General features: G+C 47.2%; 1 protein-coding gene and 1 long non-coding RNA gene across 2 annotated transcripts in view; one reads left to right on the forward strand and one right to left on the reverse strand.

The window, feature by feature from the left end:
- grik2 (glutamate receptor, ionotropic, kainate 2) overlaps positions 1-3,350 on the forward strand; it is a 350,655-nt gene extending 347,305 nt beyond the window's left edge. Inside the window, exon 17 of the mRNA XM_085421989.1 lies at positions 1,120-3,350. Within this exon, the coding sequence (XP_085278115.1) occupies positions 1,120-1,284 (165 nt within the window). The 3' untranslated portion in view covers positions 1,285-3,350. The remainder of the gene's footprint in view (positions 1-1,119) is intronic.
- LOC146658379 (uncharacterized) overlaps positions 1-17,144 on the reverse strand; it is a 231,591-nt gene that overhangs the window by 173,036 nt on the left and 41,411 nt on the right. The gene's annotated exons all lie outside the window — the stretch shown is intronic.

Consider the following 17,144-nt stretch of genomic DNA (forward strand, 5'->3'; position numbering starts at 1 on the left):
GGTAGACCCCAGCCTCTATGGATCTTGTGCTTAGGGTTTGCTCCTGTGCTGCCATCATTAGCGCTTCTGTGCTGTCTTTCAGTCCAGCTCTTTGTCCAGCCACTGGACTAGGATTTGTCTATGTCAGCCAGTTCTTTTATCTGTCGGTGGTACTTACCTGGCGGGGTCTGTCCTTCTGTGATGGTTCCTCTTCTTGCTCCTCTTGCTTCTTTGGTTTATGCTTCCTGAGATATTCACTAAGCATATGATTATTTGTGGCCATTCCAATTCTCTGTCCAGAACACAGTTCCAAGTACTGTGGTAGAGGACCTAAACTTGAAGAACAGAGACCAACCATAGGGCGAGTGGGAAATATAAAGATTAAAGAAAAATATAATCAACATAAAAAATCACAGACCTTAAATCATACATGCAATCTATGACTGAAGATGCTTTTTCAGTGATGTATTTGGTTTATTTTTAGATTAGAAGCTGAATTTTTTTCGGCATCTATCACCATGCATAAAAAGCCTTGAATATGCTGCAACAGCTTCAAATCTTTAAACAAATGTACTCTGACAGAGTATTGAGTAATTCCATTACCAAAAATGCCATTGTACCTGCACCTTTCCATTCCAATTTTTTCCTTGGTCCCAACATGCATACCTTATGTTGTAGGCCTTCTGCACTATATATTTTACCCTTGGGGCGATCGTGGCTCAAGAGTTGGCAGTTCATCTTGTAATCGGAAGGTTGCTGGTTTGAGTCCCGACTCGGACAGTCTTGGTCGTTGTGTCCTTGGGCAAGACACTTCACCTGTTACCTACTGGTGGTGGTCAGAGGGCCCGGTGGCGCCAGTGTCAGCTGTGACTACAATGCAGCTTGCCGTCACCTGTGTGTGCGAATAGGTGGATGACTGAATGTATTGTAAGGCGCTTTGGGGCCCTTAGGGACTAAGTAATACAGACCATTTACCATTTATGACAACTTTGGGATGAGATGGTGTCTGGTGATTGGACAAGGCTACAAAAGAGGTTGCCCACAGGGAAAACAGCCTTGTTCTTTTAACCATTACATTTGGATAAGGCAAGTGCCCTGAAACCCATTTTGCTTTCTTTTTTCTCTTTCCTTCTTTTGCAGAGGTCTTTCTGCAGTGCCATGGTGGAAGAACTGCGAGTCTCCCTCAAGTGCCAGCGCCGACTCAAACACAAGCCCCAGCGACCCATAATGGTGAAAACAGAAGAGGTTATCAACATGCACACCTTCAACGACCGCAGACTGCCAGGCAAAGAGACCATGGCCTAAAATGGGAATCTCAGTCCATCTCTTACCGTTTTTCTGGTAGTGAGACGGAGTGCAGAGACATTGGGAAAAAGGTTGCGGGTAAATGGTAGGGGTGTTGCTCGGGGGGCAAATTTGGCAGTTGTATTACTCTGAAGATAGAGCAGAAGTGCTTTGCAATATATTGACGACATATTGTTCTTGTTTGTTTATAATTAGCTAGGGATAAGAGATTCTACAATATTTCCTGTGGAAATAACTTGATTCTGGGTGAAATTTCAGCGTGTTACCTCATTACACTTACCAACTTGGCAAGGCAGAAAGACGGAAAACTATCAGCTTGTCCAGACTTCCAAAACCCAGATGTTGAGAAGAGTCTGGAAATTAACCTGAAGGGGGACAGAAGAATCCTTTAAAAAACTGGTCCTATCATCTTTAGCTGCTACTTATTTAGTCTTTCACCACAGAGCTCAAAATGGGCTGGTTAAACAACACCAATAACAGATTGTTAGCCAGTATAGAGATGTTAACTAGGTGAACAAGGAACTAAGTTTGTAGAATAAGATTTGACAGGCTAAATGAAACCCAAACCGACAAGAGCATGACGAGATTACAATGTACACAGAGGCATTCCTTAGTCACAATACCGACTGACACAAAAAATGGTTTTATTGTATATCATCTATCAGGCAATAAGCGATATCATGTATTTATTTTTCAGAGTACTAGCACTTTTGTTTTCTAATCTGCTGGTGGAGGTGACTTTTAGAAACTATATGGAGAAATTGCAGAAGTAGAGGTTATACAGTATAGTGCGCTTTCTATGTCCCTTTCCAGAAACTACTCTATGAAGGTGGAGTAACTTGTTTTCCAACATCCCATGCTCCCTTTGATTCGACCAGCCTTTAAACCATAGGCTGCTGTTCTAAACAAGTGTCGTTTTTTTCTTGAATTGTGGCTAAAGGTGATTAGCCGTATAACATAATAATAATAAATAATAATAATAATAATAATAATAATAATAATATTCTAGTAAGTTTGGCTAGTAAGAATGACAAACCATGTACTTTCAGTTTGATGTCTATTCTCTACTGGTGTAGAGGTGTTTCATTTAGATGACCCAGTATCTGTAAAATATTGTCCTGTATATTTTCTTTTTTGCTTGGTTGTAATTTCCATGGTCACACAGCACACAGTGGTGTGCTCCCACTAGAGTGGAACCTGCCGTGTTTTCATTGGAGGCATCCACTCACTGTCTGAAAACACCTCTAACATCAATAAAAAGAAACCCTGGTAGGTGTAGGCACGGCTCATCAAGTCTAAATCCACAGCAGTCACACCACACATAAATTCTATTTATTCAAGATATTTATTGTTTTTATTTATTAATTATTATTTTATAAAGATCTTTATTTATATCTCTTTGGACTGATTTTTCATTGCTGCAGTGAACACACTTCATTTCAACACTGTATGGGGACACACACTTTTTGCATTTTTGTTTGTTTGTTTTTTGTGTTATTTACTTTATTCTTATTTTATTTTACTGGTCAGTGGCATGGCCTCCATTTTAACTTTGTACTTTTGTGGCTTTCTTCCTTTCACAGCAAATCTCCACAGTTACTTGTGCAAATGCAATTTCTATGAAAAAAGTGTTTTTGTATGACAAGTATCAAAATTTTGTAATGATTTTTACCAACACAAACCACACTAAGACGAGTGTCATCCACGGCCAAGGGGTGAAGCTCCCGGCTGGTAGTTCAGGAGGCTTTGTACACTAGAAAAGAACCAACACAAAACACACACACATCTAGACCCCTGAGAGCCCATCATGCACCCATCCTCAACGGAACAGATTCGCACTAATTATTATTATGCTCTCCAACAGAGACACAGAGCAGTATGGTAAAGCTTCAGTGACACTGTATTATTTTGGAGAAGCAGAAAAAAAGAAACTATTTTTATCATGTAAAGGAATCATATTTAAAGAAAGATATTTTTACTTCACACAGAAGAAGAATGGTAGTTGGTAAGAGCAAATTAAAATGTTGGCTAAAAAGGAAGATTATTGATGATTCTTTTATTCTTCACCCCTGATTAATTATAGATTGCTAGAATCCAGTGCTGAGCTGTGTAAATGGTTTTAAAAAGGAAAAGATGTATTTAGAAGAATTATAAAGACAACTAAATAATTTTGAACCTGTTATAAAAACAAGATGCAGTGCACACAGTTTACCCTTTGAAGTTGATGCACAAGTTTAAAGAAAATAAAACAAAATGTGTTCATAACTTTTACCTTGTCTGTGAGTTTATTGAATGTTAATTGATGAATAAAACAGGGCAGGAGCTCGACAAAAATGCCACTGCACAGTGTGAATTCAATGTAAAAAAATGATCATGTGGTATTGAAGCTGGGTCTTATTTTGAATAACCCCACTTGGCAGACTTGTTAAAGATGCAGAGGAACACCTGTACTATATTCAACAACCTACATGTCATAAAAGGAAGTACCTCTTTGTGAAGTAATGGCTCGTCAATGGAGCAGTATCCTCTGAGATACTGCTGTCACTGGTTATACCAGAGGTTCCCAAAGTGTGAGGCCCAGCCATTGCAGTGTGTGTGTGTGTGTGTGTGTGTGTGTGTGTGTGTGTGTGTGTGTGTGGGTGGGTGGGTGGGTGGGTGTGGGCGGGGGGGTATGAAAAGAAAAAAAATGCTTGGACACTGCTAACATGGACAGGTTTTTGACGGGGCGCCCACACAAACGCAAAGCAGGAGATGAAGCATCGCTGAATATGTTTCCAAACCAACTTCATTCTAAGCCAAAGACTAGAAAATATGGTGAAGCAAATCTGCCCTTTGGCTTCACCTGCACGAGTGCCGAGGTAGGTCTCCCTGCAGGATTAGTTTCCTCTGCATCAGCAGCACGTGCTGGGCTGTTCAAATCACGGACAAACAGGATCCCACGTTCTTGATTTTTAGTTCACAAACACTTCTTGTAATGACTAACTGCTCCTGACATTTTGGAGATGTTAGCTCTTTATACAGTAAAGTTACAGCGGGGGGGGGGGGGACAACTACACCATGACGCCTCTGTCTTTCTAAATGGAGGGACAGTAACTTCGTGTGTATGTAAGCGTGTAAAACCTGCAGACAGTCAGATTAACAGTATTTCGTCTCTATCTGCTATTCTGCAATTCATCTCATGTAAACAATAACGTGGTGCACAGCGTGACGTGAAAAAAGGCACATACCTTTGATGTTGTAAACATAAATGTAAAAGAGGAGTTTTAAAAAATCTCAGTTTTCGGTGATTCGAAACACCGTTTACGTGTGGACGAAACAGCTGCGTTTTCAAAAATACCCGTGTAGATGTGGACGTAGCGTAAAAAGAGTTAGTAGTTTATTTTATTACTACCTGTAATTTATTGCAGTTTACTTTTATTTGCTTAATTGTTTACTAAATGTTTGAGGTGTGAAATAAACTGCAATGGAGTTTGACAACAAAATATGGGTGTGTGGTTGGAGGATGTGTGCAAGCCTGTTGCTCCCATAAATCACAGAGAGGGCAGTGGCGCACACTAATGACATCATAAACCCTTGACTTATGTTACATTAAAGAGACACCACACCATTGTGACTATTACATACTGAGTGGAAAAGCTACTTCTAAATCAATTTCTGATAGTGTTCTTTCTAAAACCTTGTAAATTAAAGCTGAACAAAGAACCAGGAGGTCCAATTCAAAACTAATGTTATGCATCCCACAGTCTGAACTCTTGTGATGACAGAGCCTTCTTAAAATAAATAAATAAATAAATAAATCCCCTCTCACCTCTGTGGGCGGTCTTTATCCTTCAAGCTCGGGTCCTCTAACAGTATCCACAGTATCTCTGCTGTTCCTAGGAATGTCCAGAAGAGGGAGGAGAGCTCAGATCAGTGGCAGAGCAGGGGGTGGCTTACTGGGCTTGAGCCCTGGTTGTTTTTTCAGAAGCCCGGGGTCTTTTGGAGTGTAATTTTTTCATAGTTGCCTGACTGACAACTGTATAAAACAAAACCTACGCACAATATTCGAAGCACATAGTGAACACTGTGGGGATTTACGACTGTGCGTAAATCCCCCCTGATATTGGTATGATCCGAGCTCAGGCACTAAGCGACTGATGATGTCAAACTGATCACTTGACCCATATTATGTTACTTGTTATTTGAGTGAATCAACAAATGGTGAAATGAAAACCCGAACAACAACAATGCTGTTTCTTTAGAGAGTCTTAGCTTACATGTGTTTATTTCATATTTTCAGTTGTTTCCCTCCACGGCTAAATAAATCGGTTTCAGTAATGCACTGATATACAAGAATGGACATAAGGGGCTTCTTTCAAAGAAAAAACAGTTGTTATTTTATATATTATGCTTTGTATGTTGTTCAGTATATTTCTATGCAAAACAAGAGGAATTTCAATACACAGCAGGATATTCACAGTTGAAACCAGATATTTACATACACTTTATGGACATTTTTTTACTGTACAACATCAATTTAGAGTAAACTTGTTTTGTTTTGGATAAATAAATATTGAAATATCTTTTGAATTAGTTAAATGTCAGAATAAAGAGAGACAGAGCTTCTATTTTTTTTTATCACTTTCATCAAATGTAGGAGCACATGTACACTAAGTTTATTGTTAATTAATAAGAAACTCCAGACGATTCCATTCTGAGCTGAAGAAGCTTCTGATAGGTTAGTAGAGTCCATGTGAGTAAATCGGTGGCACAGCTGTGGATGCATATAAGGCAAAACACAGAGCCTGTTTCTGTGACATGGGAACATCAAGAGATGTCAACCAAAACACCAGGAAAAGAATCGTGGAGCTCCATAAGTGTGGCTCAGTTTGAATACAATTTGGGGCATTTTGCAATTAAGAAATACAGATAGTTTCTCTCTTTACTCTGAAAGTTAACAAATATGTTTTTTATATTTATCAATCTAAAAAAATAAACATTTAGTCTGATTTGATGTAGAAAGAGGAAAAGAGAGGGAGAGAGTAGAACAGAGAGGGAGAGAGAGGAACAGAGAGGGAGAGAGAGGAACAGAGAGAGAGAGAGAGAGAGAGAGAGGAACAGAGAGAGAGAGAGAGGAACAGAGAGGGAGAGAGAGGAACAGAGAGGGAGAGAGAGGAACAGAGAGAGAGAGAGGAACAGAGAGAGAGAGAGGAACAGAGAGAGAGAGAGGAACAGAGAGGGAGAGAGAGGAACAGAGAGAGAGAGAGAGAGGAACAGAGAGAGAGAGAGAGAGGAACAGAGAGAGAGAGAGGAACAGAGAGAGAGAGAGGAACAGAGAGGGAGAGAGGAACAGAGAGAGAGAGAGGAACAGAGAGAGAGAGAGGAACAGAGAGGGAGAGAGGAACAGAGAGAGAGAGAGAGAGAGAGAGAGAGAGAGGAACAGAGAGGGAGAGAGTAGAACAGAGAGAGAGAGAGAGAGAGAGGAACAGAGAGAGAGAGAGAGGAACAGAGAGAGAGAGAGAGAGAGAGGAACAGAGAGGGAGAGAGAGGAACAGAGAGGGAGAGAGGAACAGAGAGAGAGAGAGGAACAGAGAGAGAGAGAGGAACAGAGAGGGAGAGAGGAACAGAGAGAGAGAGAGAGAGAGAGAGAGAGAGGAACAGAGAGGGAGAGAGTAGAACAGAGAGAGAGAGAGAGAGAGAGGAACAGAGAGAGAGAGAGAGGAACAGAGAGAGAGAGAGAGAGAGAGGAACAGAGAGAGAGAGAGAGAGAGGAACAGAGAGAGAGAGGAACAGAGAGAGAGAGAGAGAGAGAGGAACAGAGAGAGAGAGGGGAACAGAGAGGGAGAGAGAGAGAGGAACTGAGAGAGAGAGGAACAGAGAGGGAGAGAGAGGAACAGAGAGAGAGCGAGAGAGAGGAACAGAGAGAGAGAGAGAGAGGAACAGAGAGAGAGCGAGAGAGAGGAACAGAGAGAGAGAGAGAGAGAGAGGAACAGAGAGAGAGAGAGAGGAACAGAGAGGGAGAGAGAGAGAGGAACTGAGAGAGAGAGGAACAGAGAGGGAGAGAGAGAGAGGAACTGAGAGAGAGAGGAACAGAGAGGGAGAGAGAGGAACAGAGAGAGAGAGAGAGAGGAACAGAGAGGGAGCGAGAGAGAGGAACAGAGAGAGAGAGAGAGAGGAACAGAGAGAGAGCGAGAGAGAGGAACAGAGAGAGAGAGAGAGAGGAACAGAGAGGGAGAGAGAGAGAGGAACTGAGAGAGAGAGGAACAGAGAGGGAGAGAGAGGAACAGAGAGAGAGAGAGAGAGGAACAGAGAGGGAGCGAGAGAGAGGAACAGAGAGAGAGAGAGAGAGGAACAGAGAGAGAGCGAGAGAGAGGAACAGAGAGAGAGAGAGAGAGGAACAGAGAGGGAGAGAGAGAGGAACAGAGAGGGAGCGAGAGAGAGGAACAGAGAGAGAGAGGGGAACAGAGAGGGAGAGAGAGAGAGGAACTGAGAGAGAGAGAGAGGAACAGAGAGGGAGAGAGTAGAACAGAGAGAGAGAGAGAGAGGAACAGAGAGAGAGGGAGGGGAAAAGAGAGGGAGAGAGAGAGAGAGAGAGAGAGAGGAACAGAGAGAGAGAGAGGAACAGAGAGGGAGAGAGAGAGGAACAGAGAGAGAGGGAGGAACAGAGAGAGAGAGAGAGAGAGGAACAGAGAGGGAGAGAGTAGAACAGAGAGAGAGAGAGAGAGGAACAGAGAGAGAGAGGAACAGAGAGAGAGAGAGAGAGAGGAACAGAGAGGGAGAGAGTAGAACAGAGAGGGAGAGAGAGGAACAGAGAGAGAGAGAGAGAGAGAGAGGAACAGAGAGGGAGAGAGTAGAACAGAGAGAGAGAGAGAGAGAGGAACAGAGAGAGAGAGAGGAACAGAGAGAGAGAGAGAGAGAGGAACAGAGAGGGAGAGAGTAGAACAGAGAGAGAGAGAGAGGAACAGAGAGAGAGAGAGAGGAACAGAGAGAGAGGGAGAGAGAGTAGAACAGAGAGGGAGAGAGAGAGGAACAGAGAGAGAGAGAGAGAGAGAGGAACAGAGAGAGAGAGAGAGGAACAGAGAGAGAGAGGAACAGAGAGAGAGGGAGGGGAACAGAGAGAGAGAGAGAGAGAGAGAGAGAGAGGAACAGAGAGGGAGCGAGAGGAACAGAGAGAGAGAGAGAGAGGAACAGAGAGGGAGCGAGAGGAACAGAGAGAGAGAGAGAGAGGAACAGAGAGGGAGCGAGAGAGAGGAACAGAGAGAGAGAGGAACAGAGAGGGAGAGAGAGGAACAGAGAGAGAGGGGAACAGAGAGAGAGAGAGAGAGAGAGGAACAGAGAGGGAGAGAGAGAGAGGAACTGAGAGAGAGAGGAACAGAGAGGGAGAGGAACAGAGAGGGAGAGAGAGGAACAGAGAGAGAGAGAGAGAGGAACAGAGAGGGAGCGAGAGAGAGGAACAGAGAGAGAGAGAGAGAGGAACAGAGAGGGAGAGAGAGAGAGGAACTGAGAGAGAGAGGAACAGAGAGGGAGAGAGAGAGAGGAACTGAGAGGGAGAGAGGAACAGAGAGAGAGAGAGAGAGAGGAACAGAGAGAGAGAGGAACAGAGAGGGAGAGAGAGGAACAGAGAGAGAGAGAGAGAGGAACAGAGAGGGAGCGAGAGAGAGGAACAGAGAGAGAGAGAGAGAGGAACAGAGAGGGAGAGAGAGAGAGGAACTGAGAGAGAGAGGAACAGAGAGGGAGAGAGAGGAACAGAGAGAGAGAGAGAGAGAGAGGAACAGAGAGAGAGAGAGAGGAACAGAGAGAGAGAGGAAAGAGAGAGAGGGAGGGGAACAGAGAGAGAGAGAGAGAGAGAGAGAGGAACAGAGAGGGAGAGAGTAGAACAGAGAGAGAGAGGAACAGAGAGAGAGAGAGAGAGAGGAACAGAGAGAGAGAGGAACAGAGAGGGAGCGAGAGGAACAGAGAGAGAGAGAGAGAGGAACAGAGAGGGAGCGAGAGAGAGGAACAGAGAGAGAGAGGAACAGAGAGGGAGAGAGAGGAACAGAGAGAGAGGGGAACAGAGAGAGAGAGAGAGAGAGAGGAACAGAGAGGGAGAGAGGAACAGAGAGAGAGAGGAACAGAGAGGGAGAGAGGAACAGAGAGAGAGAGAGAGAGAGGAACAGAGAGAGAGAGGAACAGAGAGGGAGAGAGAGGAACAGAGAGAGAGAGAGAGAGAGAGGAACAGAGAGAGAGAGAGAGGAACAGAGAGAGAGAGAGAGAGAGGAACAGAGAGGGAGAGAGTAGAACAGAGAGAGAGAGAGAGGAACAGAGAGAGAGAGAGAGGAACAGAGAGAGAGGGAGGGGAACAGAGAGAGAGAGAGAGAGAGTAGAACAGAGAGGGAGAGAGAGAGGAACAGAGAGAGAGAGAGAGAGAGAGGAACAGAGAGAGAGAGAGAGGAACAGAGAGAGAGAGGAACAGAGAGAGAGGGAGGGGAACAGAGAGAGAGAGAGAGAGAGAGAGAGAGGAACAGAGAGGGAGCGAGAGGAACAGAGAGAGAGAGAGAGAGGAAAAGAGAGGGAGCGAGAGAGAGGAACAGAGAGAGAGAGGAACAGAGAGGGAGAGAGAGGAACAGAGAGAGAGGGGAACAGAGAGAGAGAGAGAGAGAGAGGAACAGAGAGGGAGAGAGAGAGAGGAACTGAGAGAGAGAGGAACAGAGAGGGAGAGAGGAACAGAGAGAGAGAGAGAGAGAGGAACAGAGAGAGAGAGGAACAGAGAGGGAGAGAGAGGAACAGAGAGAGAGAGAGAGAGGAACAGAGAGGGAGCGAGAGAGAGGAACAGAGAGAGAGAGAGAGGAACAGAGAGGGAGAGAGAGAGAGGAACAGAGAGAGAGAGGAACAGAGAGGGAGAGAGAGGAACAGAGAGAGAGAGAGAGAGAGAGGAACAGAGAGAGAGAGAGAGGAACAGAGAGAGAGAGGAACAGAGAGGGAGAGAGAGGAACAGAGAGAGAGGGGAACAGAGAGAGAGAGAGAGAGAGAGGAACAGAGAGGGAGAGAGAGAGAGGAACTGAGAGAGAGAGGAACAGAGAGGGAGAGGAACAGAGAGGGAGAGAGAGGAACAGAGAGAGAGAGAGAGAGGAACAGAGAGGGAGCAAGAGAGAGGAACAGAGAGAGAGAGAGAGAGGAACAGAGAGGGAGAGAGAGAGAGGAACTGAGAGAGAGAGGAACAGAGAGGGAGAGAGAGAGAGGAACTGAGAGGGAGAGAGGAACAGAGAGAGAGAGAGAGAGAGGAACAGAGAGAGAGAGGAACAGAGAGGGAGAGAGAGGAACAGAGAGAGAGAGAGAGAGGAACAGAGAGGGAGCGAGAGAGAGGAACAGAGAGAGAGAGAGAGAGGAACAGAGAGGGAGAGAGAGAGAGGAACTGAGAGAGAGAGGAACAGAGAGGGAGAGAGAGGAACAGAGAGAGAGAGAGAGAGAGAGGAACAGAGAGAGAGAGAGAGGAACAGAGAGAGAGAGGAAAGAGAGAGAGGGAGGGGAACAGAGAGAGAGAGAGAGAGAGAGAGAGGAACAGAGAGGGAGAGAGTAGAACAGAGAGAGAGAGGAACAGAGAGAGAGAGAGAGAGGAACAGAGAGGGAGCGAGAGGAACAGAGAGAGAGAGAGAGAGGAACAGAGAGGGAGCGAGAGAGAGGAACAGAGAGAGAGAGGAACAGAGAGGGAGAGAGAGGAACAGAGAGAGAGGGGAACAGAGAGAGAGAGAGAGAGAGAGGAACAGAGAGGGAGAGAGGAACAGAGAGAGAGAGGAACAGAGAGGGAGAGAGGAACAGAGAGAGAGAGAGAGAGAGGAACAGAGAGAGAGAGGAACAGAGAGGGAGAGAGAGGAACAGAGAGAGAGAGAGAGAGAGAGGAACAGAGAGAGAGAGAGAGGAACAGAGAGAGAGAGAGAGAGAGGAACAGAGAGGGAGAGAGTAGAACAGAGAGAGAGAGAGAGGAACAGAGAGAGAGAGAGAGGAACAGAGAGAGAGGGAGGGGAACAGAGAGAGAGAGAGAGAGAGTAGAACAGAGAGGGAGAGAGAGAGGAACAGAGAGAGAGAGAGAGAGAGAGGAACAGAGAGAGAGAGAGAGGAACAGAGAGAGAGAGGAACAGAGAGAGAGGGAGGGGAACAGAGAGAGAGAGAGAGAGAGAGAGAGAGGAACAGAGAGGGAGCGAGAGAGAGGAACAGAGAGAGTGAGGAACAGAGAGGGAGAGAGAGGAACAGAGAGAGAGGGGAACAGAGAGAGAGAGAGAGAGAGAGGAACAGAGAGGGAGAGAGAGAGAGGAACTGAGAGAGAGAGGAACAGAGAGGGAGAGAGAGGAACAGAGAGAGAGAGAGAGAGAGGAACAGAGAGAGAGAGGAACAGAGAGGGAGAGAGAGGAACAGAGAGAGAGAGAGAGAGGAACAGAGAGGGAGCGAGAGAGAGGAACAGAGAGAGAGAGAGAGGAACAGAGAGGGAGAGAGAGAGAGGAACAGAGAGAGAGAGGAACAGAGAGGGAGAGAGAGGAACAGAGAGAGAGAGAGAGAGAGAGGAACAGAGAGAGAGAGAGAGGAACAGAGAGAGAGAGGAACAGAGAGAGAGGGAGGGGAACAGAGAGAGAGAGAGAGAGAGAGGAACAGAGAGAGAGAGAGAGGAACAGAGAGAGAGAGAGAGAGAGAGGAACAGAGAGAGAGAGAGAGGAACAGAGAGAGAGAGGAACAGAGAGAGAGGGAGGGGAACAGAGAGAGAGAGAGAGAGAGAGAGAGAGAGAGGAACAGAGAGGGAGAGAGTAGAACAGAGAGAGAGAGGAACAGAGAGAGAGAGAGAGAGAGAGAGGAACAGAGAGGGAGCGAGAGAGAGGAACAGAGAGAGAGAGGAACAGAGAGGGAGAGAGAGGAACAGAGAGAGAGGGGAACAGAGAGAGAGAGAGAGAGAGAGGAACAGAGAGGGAGAGAGAGAGAGGAACTGAGAGAGAGAGGAACAGAGAGGGAGAGAGGAACAGAGAGAGAGAGAGAGAGAGGAACAGAGAGAGAGAGGAACAGAGAGGGAGAGAGAGGAACAGAGAGAGAGAGAGAGAGGAACAGAGAGGGAGCGAGAGAGAGGAACAGAGAGAGAGAGAGAGAGGAACAGAGAGGGAGAGAGAGAGAGGAACTGAGAGAGAGAGGAACAGAGAGGGAGAGAGAGAGAGGAACAGAGAGAGAGAGGGGAACAGAGAGGGAGAGAGAGAGAGGAACTGAGAGAGAGAGGAACAGAGAGGGAGAGAGAGGAACAGAGAGAGAGAGAGAGAGGAACAGAGAGGGAGCGAGAGAGAGGAACAGAGAGAGAGAGGGGAACAGAGAGGGAGAGAGAGAGAGGAACTGAGAGAGAGAGGAACAGAGAGGGAGAGAGAGGAACAGAGAGAGAGAGAGAGAGGAACAGAGAGGGAGCGAGAGAGAGGAACAGAGAGAGAGAGGAACAGAGAGGGAGAGAGAGGAACAGAGAGAGAGAGAGAGAGAGGAACTGAGAGAGAGAGGAACAGAGAGGGAGAGAGGAACAGAGAGAGAGAGAGAGAGAGAGGAACAGAGAGGGAGAGAGAGAGAGGAACTGAGAGAGAGAGGAACAGAGAGGGAGAGAGGAACAGAGAGAGAGAGAGAGAGGAACAGAGAGGGAGCGAGAGAGAGGAACAGAGAGAGAGAGAGAGAGGAACAGAGAGGGAGAGAGAGAGAGGAACAGAGAGGGAGAGAGGAACAGAGAGAGAGAGAGAGGAACAGAGAGGGAGAGAGAGAGAGGAACAGAGAGAGAGAGGAACAGAGAGAGAGAGAGAGAGGAACAGAGAGGGAGCGAGAGAGAGGAACAGAGAGAGAGAGAGAGAGGAACAGAGAGGGAGAGAGAGAGAGGAACTGAGAGAGAGAGGAACAGAGAGGGAGAGAGAGGAACAGAGAGAGAGAGAGAGAGGAACAGAGAGGGAGCGAGAGAGAGGAACAGAGAGAGAGAGGGGAACAGAGAGGGAGAGAGAGAGAGGAACTGAGAGAGAGAGGAACAGAGAGGGAGAGAGTAGAACAGAGAGAGAGAGAGAGAGGAACAGAGAGAGAGGGAGGGGAAAAGAGAGAGAGAGAGAGAGAGAGAGAGAGAGAGAGGAACAGAGAGAGAGAGAGGAACAGAGAGGGAGAGAGAGAGGAACAGAGAGAGAGGGAGGAACAGAGAGAGAGAGAGAGAGAGGAACAGAGAGGGAGAGAGTAGAACAGAGAGAGAGAGAGAGAGGAACAGAGAGGGAGAGAGTAGAACAGAGAGAGAGAGAGGAACAGAGAGAGAGAGGAACAGAGAGAGAGAGAGAGAGAGGAACAGAGAGGGAGAGAGTAGAACAGAGAGGGAGAGAGAGGAACAGAGAGAGAGAGAGAGAGAGAGAGGAACAGAGAGGGAGAGAGTAGAACAGAGAGGGAGAGAGAGGAACAGAGAGAGAGAGAGAGAGAGAGAGGAACAGAGAGGGAGAGAGAGAGGAACAGAGAGGGAGCGAGAGAGAGGAACAGAGAGAGAGAGAGAGAGGAACAGAGAGGGAGAGAGAGAGAGGAACTGAGAGAGAGAGGAACAGAGAGGGAGAGAGAGGAACAGAGAGAGAGAGAGAGAGAGAGGAACAGAGAGGGAGCGAGAGAGAGGAACAGAGAGAGAGAGGAACAGAGAGGGAGAGAGTAGAACAGAGAGAGAGAGAGAGAGGAACAGAGAGAGAGGGAGGGGAAAAGAGAGGGAGAGAGAGAGAGGAACTGAGAGAGAGAGGAACAGAGAGGGAGAGAGTAGAACAGAGAGAGAGAGAGAGAGGAACAGAGAGAGAGGGAGGGGAAAAGAGAGAGAGAGAGAGAGAGAGAGAGGAACAGAGAGGGAGAGAGAGGAACAGAGAGAGAGAGAGAGAGAGAGAGGAACAGAGAGGGAGAGAGTAGAACAGAGAGGGAGAGAGAGGAACAGAGAGAGAGAGAGAGAGAGAGAGGAACAGAGAGGGAGAGAGAGGAACAGAGAGGGAGAGAGTATCAGAATCAGAATCAGAATCAGAATACTTTATTGATCCCTGGGGGAAATTATTTTTTGTTACAGTGCTCCATTTTAAACCAACATTAAGACAAGACAGACAATACGCTAACTAAGAATAGTACAATATATACATATATATACATACATACATACATAAGTCACTTATAAATAAATATTTGGAAAAGAAACATGTGTAGTTGTAGCAGCAAACAGTGTGTTAAGTGGATGCGTTGTACAGGGAGATGGCCACAGGCAGGAAAGATTTCCTGTGTCGTTCAGTGGTGCTTTTCGGTAATCTCAGTCTCTCACTGAACGAGCTCCTGTGACTGACCAACATGTCATGGAGTGGGTGGGAGGTGTTATCCAACATTGTCTTTATCTTGGACAGCATCCGCCTCTCCGACACCACCTTGAGGGAGTCCAGCTCCATCCCCACAACATTGCTGGCCTTACGGATCAGTTTATTAAGTCTGTTGGCATCTGCGACCCTCAGCCTGCTCCCCCAGCATGCAACAGCATAGAGGATCGCACTGGCCACCACAGACTCATAGAAAATCCTCAGCATTTTCTGGCAGATGTTGAAGGACCTCAGTCGCCTCAAAAAATAGAGACGACTCTGGCCCTTCCTGTAAAGTGCTGTGGTGTTTTTAGCCCAGTCCAGTTTATTGTCAATGTGTACTCCAAGGTATTTATAGTCCTCCACAATGTCAACACTGACCCCCTGGATTGAAACAGGGGTCAAGTGTTTCCTGGTCTTCCTGAAGTCCACGATCAGTTCCTTGGTCTTTGCCACGTTGAGCTGCAGATGATTCTGCTCACACCACGTGACAAAGGAGTCGACCACAGCCCGGTACTCTGTCTCATCATCCCTGCTGATGCATCCAACCACCGCAGAGTCATCAGAAAACTTCTGAAGATGGCAGGTCTCTGTGCAGTGGCTGAAGTCTGTGGTGTAGAGGGTGAAGAGGAAGGGGGAGAGGACAGTCCCCTGTGGTGCCCCTGTGTTGCTAATCACCTTGTCAGACACACACTGTGGGAGACGTACATATTGTGGTCTTCCTGTCAGGTAATCAACAATCCAGGACACCAGAGAAGCATCCACCTGCATCGCTGCTAACTTATCACCCAGGAGGGTCGGCCTGATGGTGTTGAAAGCACTGGAAAAGTCAAAAAACATGACCCTCACAGTGCTCGCCGGCTGGTCCAGATGGGTGTAGACACGATTGAGCAGGTAGATGATGGCGTCCTCTGTTCCGAGACGAGGCTGATAAGCGAACTGAAGGGGATCCAGATGTGGTCTTACTATGGGTCGCAGCTGGTCCAGGATGAGCCTTTCCAGGGTCTTCATGATGTGGGAGGTCAGTGCCACGGGCCTGTAATCCTGGGGGCCACTGGGACGAGGCGTCTTTGGTACAGGGACGAGGCATGATGTCTTCCACATCACCGGGACCCTCTGCAGACTCAGACTCAGCATAAACAGTTTATGAAAGACTCCACACAGCTGGGGGGCACAGGCCTTGAGGACAAGGGGACTCACTCCGTCTGGTCCAGCAGACTTGCCTGAGTGAAGTCTCCTCATTTGCATCTCAACCTGGTATTGAGTGAAGGTGATGGGTGGGGGAGGGGTGTCAGGAATCTCACAGGAGGCAACATGTGAAGAGAGAGGCTGGCACAGTGGTGTGGCTCTGGATTCCAGGCTGACTGCAGGTGAGGTTGTGGGGGTGGGAGCAGACACTGTGGTGTCGAATCTATTGAAAAACAGATTCAACTCGTCGGCTCTATTCTCACCTCCCTCAGCTCCCCTGCTGTTGGTTGGCCTGAATCCAGTGATGGTCTTCATGCCCCTCCACACCTCTCTCATGCTGTTCTGCTGGAGTTTCCACTCCAGCTTCCTCCTGTAATTGTCCTTAGCCTCTCTGATCTTGTCCTTTAGTAACACCTGGACCTTCCTCACCTCCTCTTTGTTGCCCCCTCTGAAAGCCCTCTTCTTGTTGTTGAGGAGGGCTTTGATGTCCTTAGTCACCCACGGCTTGTTATTTGGGTAACAATGAACAGTCTGAGCTGGAACAATGGAGTCGGTGCAGAAAGTTATGTAGTCTGTGATACACTCAGTAAGCCCATTGATGTCCTCGGCGTGAGGCTCACAGAGTGTTTCCCAGTCGGTCACCTCGAAACAGCCCTGTAGTTCCGCTATTGCCTCCTCTGACCACCTCCTAACAGTCCTGGTGGTCACAGGTTCCCTCCTCACAATTGGCACATAGCGGGGGGTGAGGTGAATCAGGTTATGATCTGACCTACCAAGTGGGGGGAGGGAGGAGGAGCTGTATGCATCCTTGACGTTAGTAGAGTAGAACAGAGAGAGAGAGAGGGGAACAGAGAGGGAGAGAGTAGAACAGAGAGAGAGAGAGAGAGGAACAGAGAGAGAGAGAGAGAGAGGAACAGAGAGGGAGAGAGTAGAACAGAGAGAGAGAGAGAGGAACAGAGAGAGAGAGAGAGAGGAACAGAGAGGGAGAGAGTAGAACAGAGAGAGAGAGAGAGAGGAACAGAGAGAGAGAGAGGAACAGAGAGAGAGAGAGAGAGAGGAACAGAGAGGGAGAGAGTAGAACAGAGAGAGAGAGAGAGAGGAACAGAGAGGGAGAGAGTAGAACAGAGAGAGAGAGAGAGAGGAACAGAGAGAGAGGGAGGAACAGAGAGAGAGAGAGAGAGAGGAACAGAGAGAGAGAGAGAGGAACAGAGAGAGAGAGAGAGAGAGAGGAACAGAGAGGGAGAGAGTAGAACAGAGAGAGAGAGAGAGAGGAACAGAGAGGGAGAGAGTAGAACAGAGAGGGAGAGAGAGGAACAGAGAGAGAGAGAGAGAGAGAGAGAGGAACAGAGAGAGAGAGGAACAGAGAGAGAGAGA

This window comes from Rhamphochromis longiceps, linkage group LG11, assembly GCF_057381845.1.
Source record: "Rhamphochromis longiceps isolate RC_006_pf linkage group LG11, R_longiceps_female_GT1.1, whole genome shotgun sequence".
NCBI classification, from domain to species: Eukaryota; Metazoa; Chordata; class Actinopteri; order Cichliformes; family Cichlidae; genus Rhamphochromis; species Rhamphochromis longiceps.